This window comes from Betta splendens, chromosome 8 (assembly GCF_900634795.4).
Source record: "Betta splendens chromosome 8, fBetSpl5.4, whole genome shotgun sequence".
NCBI lineage: Eukaryota > Metazoa > Chordata > Actinopteri > Anabantiformes > Osphronemidae > Betta > Betta splendens.
In genome coordinates, this window is record NC_040888.2 from 12,935,387 (window position 1) to 12,943,184 (window position 7,798).

General features: G+C 45.2%; 1 protein-coding gene across 4 annotated transcripts in view; it reads right to left on the reverse strand.

The window, feature by feature from the left end:
- LOC114860355 (protein shisa-6) overlaps window positions 1-3,500 on the reverse strand; it is a 41,304-nt gene extending 37,804 nt beyond the window's left edge. For 2 of the 4 annotated variants that reach the window (XM_029158874.3, XM_029158872.3), the window contains exons 1-2: window positions 3,038-3,493; window positions 1,723-2,619 (exon numbers count right to left, since the gene is read on the reverse strand). In XM_029158874.3, coding sequence (XP_029014707.1) covers window positions 1,723-2,291 — 569 coding nt within the window. In that variant the 5' untranslated portion in view covers window positions 2,292-2,619; window positions 3,038-3,493. Of the gene's footprint in view, window positions 1-1,722; window positions 2,620-3,037 lie in introns of all 4 variants that reach the window. The other 2 variants (XM_029158875.3, XM_029158873.3) reach the window with 2 other exon arrangements.
- Between the last annotated feature and the right edge of the window lie 4,298 nt (window positions 3,501-7,798).

The following is a 7,798-nucleotide window of genomic DNA, read 5'->3' on the forward strand; positions in this document are numbered from 1 at the left end:
ACAGACCAAACAGCAAAGGTCTGCCAGCAGCTCAGTATTCAGCTCGCAGTCCTTCCTCGGCCACAAAGGTAGGAGTCAAAATGACTTCAGAGAATCCCTGGGAATGAACAGAGGAGCTCCCACTTTGGAGGAGCGGGCCTTTGCCAAATATAAAGCTAATCCACTGCTATGTTCTGGTCACGGCTGTCAGCCTCCGAGGTCCACTCCGGCAGACATCATTATGAAGGCTCAGCGCCGCGTGTGCCAAACGCTCGGTGAAAATAAATCAATCATGAGAAAGAAGACAAACACTATTGAGCGAACCCTCCTCTTAATTGTCATCTCTCTAAACTCTTACGGCCCCCACTCACAGTGGAGTGGTGGCATTAGACAGATCTGGTTGAAAGCACAGCCCATAGCTACGATAAGATTTCATCTCTCCAGGGAAAAGTGCTTCATCATGAGATTTGTTCGTTGTGTGTGTTGTCTTAGACTCTGACAGAGATAACTGGAAAGGCGGGACTCACTAAAACTCAGGTAAACTGCTCCAAGGCCTCGTTTGCGTTGGGAAATGTTTTATGGAGACCTCGTCGCTGGGCTTCACTCAGCAAGAAGGCTGAGTAATCTCCCATGACATTTTCAAAGCAGCAAGGACCAAAGTTTGATGACGGAGGCATAACAAAGCTCAATTATCATCATTTCATTAAATCAACGTCAAAGCTCTGGCTGAGAAACAAGAAGTCCAAAAAGGACCCTGGATAATAGCAGGTGACTCAAGTGACTCTTAGGTAAGAACAATGACTAAAGGACGGCGGTTTCTTTTTTTTCTATTTCTGCAGTGGGTGGACAGAGGCCATTTAATCAGAACTACATGTACTGTAACCTCGGTTAAACATTCTTTTCTCCCTTCTTGCAGATTTTAGTCGATTCATTAAACCACTGAACTCAGGTCTAGTTAATAACGGACAGTGCAGTGACAGGGTGGTTTGCTGTCCTGACACTTCTCGTGACATCAGGTTTGCTCCTGGCGTCACCTTAAAGCAATTTGTTCAGCTGCTCGCTGGAAATGGCCCCAGAACGTGTTTTTATGTTGCTTTAGCGCTTATCAAGCAATTCGGTGACCACTACTGGCGTCTGGGGATTTAAAATTTATTGTCATTGCAGGAGGAGACCTCCCATCTGGATGAATGTGATCACTCATAATGGCTTTCAGTGGCATTTACTTTACCCCCCTGGGGTTGAACAGACATAAAACACCAACCGCTCCCTCTCCTGGGACAGACACAGAATGAGGCTGTGTACCATAAGGAAATCTACAGTCTTTACATTTTGTCAAACGAAAGCACCAGGGAGGGAAGTAATGGCATGTGTTAAGGTCATGGGCTGGATTGAACCCATGATGTTGAGGATGTTTTAGGTTTATATGTGCTGCTATACATCAGACGAGTCTCCAAGGCAACAGATAAAGGAAAACAGCTAGTGCAAGATGAAAAAAACAGAGGAGTCAGCCAACGTGTGAATATGTAGTTGTGTGCAGAGTTATGTGAACGTGAGGGAGGTCTGTCCTCCAAGGTTGATCCCATCCCCGAAAATAGAACAGTAGAAGCATTTAGTGTATTTTCTCCAGAACATAAAAAGTCATAGCAACTGTGGAAACACTACTTCATTAAAGCAACGTATAAATAGTGAAAATAATAATAATTTTTCCTACTGTATGATTCATAATAACGTGAAAAGTCTCACCTGTGCACGTTCATTTCCTGAGGAGGCTTAGTGGCTTTATCATACGCCACCTTAACAGAAATCCCAATGGCAATGATGAGCGCTATGACCCCGCAGGTGATGTACACGGTGGTGTTGGTCTGGTCCAGCTCCGGCTTGTACGTATCACCTGTTGGCTCCGGGGAGGGCGGCTGGGTTTTGATCCAGTCCGGCGTGTTGTAGTTGGTGCAGCTCCTCTGCTCCAGCCGCTTCCCCCGGTCCGCGCAGCAGAAGCGCAGGAAGCAGCTGCCGCAGCAGAAGCGGTGGTCGGTGTTGTTGCAGGCGAACTCCGTGTCGTACTGCCCGCTCACGTCGTAGTAGCCCAGGCAGGTGTCGTGGTGGACACCGCCCACGGAGGGCGCTTGGACCTGGGTGATCTTCCGCGGGACGGCCGCGACCACGGGGACCGCGGTGGTGCTGCCGTTGACCTCCTTCACCTTTGGGTTCCTCCGCGGCGGGATTTTGTTCTTTTTGTTGGCGGTGGCGGCGCACAGGACATTCAGTGGGTCTAAGTAAATCAAAAGAAGAAGAAGAAGCTTTATCCCCATCATTCGAGGACGCGCTGGTGTTTGTTCTTTGGCCTCCACTTTTTTTTCCTGTCTGACTTCTCCTCTCACTCTTCCACTTCTTACCGAGAAGAGCTTCTTGTGAGTGTCTTCATCGCAGTTACTCCTTTACGTGCCAAGCTCACAGCGAGGGACGTTAAATGGCAGTTTCTGCGCTCACCACACACATAATGCATCTTCACACTTATTTGTCATCCAGCACGGAATCCGTTTTCTTCGTTTGGCTTCACCGGTTCTTTGCTTTCGGGCTGGAGGGACGCAACAAAGAGCCGTTGTCCTGAGGAAAGCTGCCGTGTCTGAACGACTCTTGCTCCTGTTCCGTGGGAGGAGAGTGGGAATTAGTCGATGGAGATCCCCTAACGATAAGTGAAGTATCCTTAAAAAACTTTACCAATACGAATAGATCTGTAACTGTCCTCATACAGAGCAGCGGACACTTTCAGCACCGAGGACAGCACCCAAGTTTAATTTATCTGTTTTGTGCGCATCAAAAGACAGTGTAATTTCCATCTTTCACTATTTTATTTTCTTTAAATCAGACATTTAGTAGCTAATAATTTTGTTACCTGCCTGTTATACAGTGACATTTAAAAAAAAATGCCGCGCGCAGCGTTTTATCGTCTTCATTTTAAGCGCAAACTTTCGATTAGATCAACTTAATGCCTTTTTTGTGCGCGCGCTTAATAACAGCGACTCCAGTAAAAGAGATAAGGAAGTTGACGAGGACTTACCGGTCGAACGCTGGTCCGTAACGGGGCTGTCTCTGCCGCTGCCACTGAATAAAGAACCTCAGCAAGACAAGAGGCAAGACCTCTCTCTCCTCTCCGGCCCGCCTCCCTCCACCGCTCTCTCTCTCTTCCTCCACTCACCTCTCCCTGATCCGCTTTCTCGCCTCCTCCCCCGTCACCCGCGTCGCCCATTCAGGTATACCTTAGTTAATTATCAAACGGCATCGCGAGACCCCCCCTCCCCACGCAACCCGATCTCCCCCCTCTGGTCCCATACCTCCGGGCTTCGCTCGATAGCTCGCAGAGGCGGAAAAAAAAAAACACCGAGATAACAGTGTATTAGAAGTTGTGGCGAGGCGCCGCTGTTGGTCCGCAATTTACGCATAAGTGCGCACACAAGCTGCATTCACTCACAAGTCACCAATCACGAACCGCGTTGCAGCACGCGCGCGTGTGTGTGAGAGAGAGAGTGGGGGAGCTCGAGCGAGAGAAAGCGTGCCCTTGGTCTTCTTAAGATAAATCCAATGTGGTGGAAGTGCAGGGTGAGAGCGGGACGGGTCTGGTTGCCTGAAAATGTCTTGTACCGAGGGAAATTTGTGTTCTGGTTGTTTTCTGAACTGAAGCCATTTAGAGTCACGTAGAAAAAAAACATGATGATGATGATGATGATGATGTGAGAAAAAAATTGGATTCAACCTGATTTTCTCTCAACATAGACTTTTTTGGATGTTAAATGTCAAATTGATTGTTGTTAGTCACGATATGAATTACACCCTTAGAAGCTTTTATCTGAACACATTGGTTCATTTTAATTCACTGTTAAAATCTCAATGTATTATCTGCTTTTATTTATTTTTTAATATTCAAATTGATATGCAAGTTGAACCATGGCTTCCTTTAGGACTTTAACTACTTATCCAGAAGCTGCTTCAGTCAGAGGAAATGTTTAGGTCCATTTTCCAAGTTGCTTTGATTATTCATCTGGCATGAATTGGGTCATTATAGGTGGACATCAGAAATGAATGAGTGGCAGATCCATTAAAAGCCATATGTAATGTCTGGCAAAACAGATGTTTCCTTGTATGTTCTAAAGACCAAATGGGTTTGCAAGCAGCCCAGGCCCAGCAGGCAAGAGCAGCACCTCAGGGCCAGTATCAGCATCTGATAGAGAGCTCGTTTGAGAATGATGACACACAATGATTCATTATCAGTCATCAGACTCCAGGGATGCCACTGGGATTTTGAATTGCTTCACAGCCTTGTCTGTCTTCTCAGAATTCCAACTACTTCAGAGTTCAGATGTGAAGAAGTTGAATTTGGCTTAAAGCTGGATAATGTTGTTTTTGTTTGCTTTGAAGTGTTGACTCCTAGAAAGTATCTTTAACAGGAATTTAGGATAAAAATGTATTTTTTTAGTATTTATTAGTTTATCCAAACTTACGTATTTACTGATTTTTACTATTTGAGTTTGTCAGAGAGCAGCATTCGAATGAATGAGCGTCCTTGTTCCAGCGTTGTTCAGTGATAACCCTGCAGTTTGCACCTGTGGGTCACTGACTGAAGCTCATTTCACAAAGACATTACAAGGGCAAATACTGGAATGAGGACATTTAAAACTATTAATAAAGAAAAGTAATATTCATTTTCATAAAGGATTAATCGTATTCACAAATGTGATTTGATCCGGTGGAATCTGGTCCCACCAGATGGTCAGAACGAGCACATTAAACCAAGCAGACAGGTCATTTGACAGTGAGACGAAGCCACATCAGACTGACTTTCAAACACTCCGCTGTCCTCATCCACTCCATGTGTCCAAGCTCATCCATCTGGTGCGCGGACTAAAACCGCTGCCGAGATCAATTTGTTTTTCAGCTTGAGCGCTGTTTGATCAAGGTGAATGCAGTTTGACCAAGGTCTGCTGTTATGGCTTTTATATCAGCCTCCGGTGGGACAAGGTGATCACATTTATTCACATGAAGTTATTATGCTCTCAGCTCTTTGTCAAAACATTCTCACCACTAATCTTTTAAAGTTGCTACAGTACATGACACTCATTGTTATTGCTGGTACTTGCTTAGGAGTCAAATTGGATATTAAAACTCTGTTCTTTCACATTTTTAGGAATTAAGTAGAATGTCAGCTGCTCGTACATATTGCATGTTTCTGGGTTACATACAGTACAGTACAGTACAGTCCTGCTTTCTTTATTCCAGTGAGACTGTTGGCTATTGTTCCTGCAGCCTACATGTCAGACCACACGGCCACGTTTATGAAAAATAGGCAGAAAAGCAGGGGTTCATTGCAAAGAAACATAGGAGCAGGTCAAGGGTAGCACTGGTGCAGCGCTTTTAGACAGAGCCGGACCTGGAAGACCCGAAAAGAGATAACAGCTAATGCTGGGTTCGCACAAAACACTGGGTAAGTGGACTGGAGTTGCACAAAGAGGATGGAGGTCTTGATGTGAATGTATGAGTATGGTTTTCAAACAGATTTTAGGATGTTTAGTTCCTGAACTCACAAACATCTGAGAGAATATAAATTCAAAGGATATTATATAATATTCACAGTAGAGCTTCATTTAAAACAATGCTGTGCTGCAAAGTTCTTAACATGACTTGTTCATGACATGCATAATGTTCTATGTTCAGTCACTATGCAGCAGGATTTATGGTAGAACCAGTAGAATCTTTAGAATTCTTGGTTTATTACTGGATGGTGTAACGTCAGATCATAATAGACTTTTCCTTTGCACAGATCAGATGAAGTGACGTCTTTACTGTGGAGTTGAAGTTGAAGCCCTTTCTTTTGGACTCATCAGTCCAGAGCACTTTATTTCAAAGTTCTAATTTTCTGGATCATCCTGGAAAGAGAAGTGGACAGAGGAGGAAGAAGACTTTAATTGCCCACCCTTTGCTTGGTGTCAGTCATGTGATCTACTCATGCACATCCTTGAAATAAAGCATGATCAACTTTACGGTGCCCCTGACAGTGCTATACAGATAATATGACAGGCAGACAAGAAAAAGGGCACAGAGCTTTTTGATGAATGTCTTTCCACGCTGAACGCTCTGGAAGACAGCGGTTGCAAATTGGCCCTCCGTTCGTCTGTCAGTCAAAATGGCACATCAGATGGCATGTTGAGCTCAGAAGGAAGAGGGATTGTCCATTAGCGCTAAACGGCTCCAAGTGCGCAAAGCTGGCCTCAGCAGAAAGTGCTGACAGGTAACGGCGGGGTCGACATTGGCTGAAGAATAATGAGGCGGCGGAATAATGAATGGGACCAAGGAGATCCGGAGCTTCTCCACACCAGCAGCACAAAACAATGACGCTGGGAAACAACAGGGCTCTCGACAGAGCCGTGGGAAGGCTCTCGAAAGCCCTGCCCCTGTAATTGTCCCGCTGATGAGTTCAACATATATTTGCCCCACATTCTCTCTCCAGTATCTAGTTGCTCTATATTTTGTCTTTCAATCAGGGATTTCATGTGGGTCTTGATTTGGCTTATCTCAGAGCACCAACCAAAGAGTCTGCCCCAGTTCTGGGGCAGAGGGGAATTGCTCTCCTCTGACACGGGGCCTCTGCGCGTAGGTCCACTGCACCGCCTTTGTTAATGAGCCAGGCAGTGTCAGTACGTCTCAGAAGCTCAAGGCTAGGAAGTGCAGCGTGAATCTGAGGAGGCTCCATGCATCTCGACACAAGTTGGTGCAGTGTAGGATCTGAACTTAAAACTAGTTACGCTTGGTTGCCTTTAAAATTAAATTAGGAAAAGCTGGGTTGAATAAGGGACGGCTGGTGATGCAGTCGGTAGCACTGTCACCTGACAGCAGGAAGGTGGAGTTTGATTCCCGGGGCAGAGCGGGTGCCTTTTAGTGTGGAGTTTGCATGTTCTCCCTGTGGGTTCTCTCCGGGTTCTCCAGCTTCCTCCCACGGCCCCGTAGGTGTGTGTGTGTTTGAATGGTTGTCTGTTGGTGTGTGTTGCCGTGCGATGGACTGGTGACCCGTCCAGGGTGCACCCCGTCTCTCACCCGTAGATAGCTGGGAAAGGCTCCAGTGACCCCGCGACCCCGCATGGGAATAAGCGGTAGAAAATGTATGTTTGTTTAATGGATAAGTTGAAAAATTTATTCACTTATTTAATCCAAATATTTTCAAGAGTGTTCGAAATAAAGAGTTTCATATCAGTGTAGTCTCATTCAGTTGGGATCATTTGGTTTCTCAGTAATATTCATATGCACAATCATTTTGGTTTATTACATCTTGGTCTTTTCCAGACCTAAACTGTTTTAGATGTGTGTCAAAAGAACATAGTATTAAAAATTTAAAGTGGATCACAGCTTTGTTGAGTAATTATAATTCATGCAGTGTTAGAAAGACAAGGGAAACTCCCCTTTATTCTGAAGTCCCACTTCATTCCTCTGTGACCAGAGACAATCCGGCAGATTAATAGCTGTTGATGAGTGTTACCACACGGCAACAAACACGCAACAGACACGGTGATGACACATGACATAACAATCAACGAGAACAGGCTCATTAGCTGTGACGCCGAGGCTTAAACGCCACAGAGGTCGTTGTGTCGCCGCGTCCGCTGCCGGCGGTTCAGATTAACTGGCCTTGTTGTCTTAATTGAGATTAGTGGCTTAATCTGACACCATGAGCCAGCTCGCTTTAGACGTTGTCATTATCTGTCACAGTATGAAATCAGTGGTTTCATTATATAATAAAATACGTATTTTAAAAAGTCATTTGAATATAGTTTAA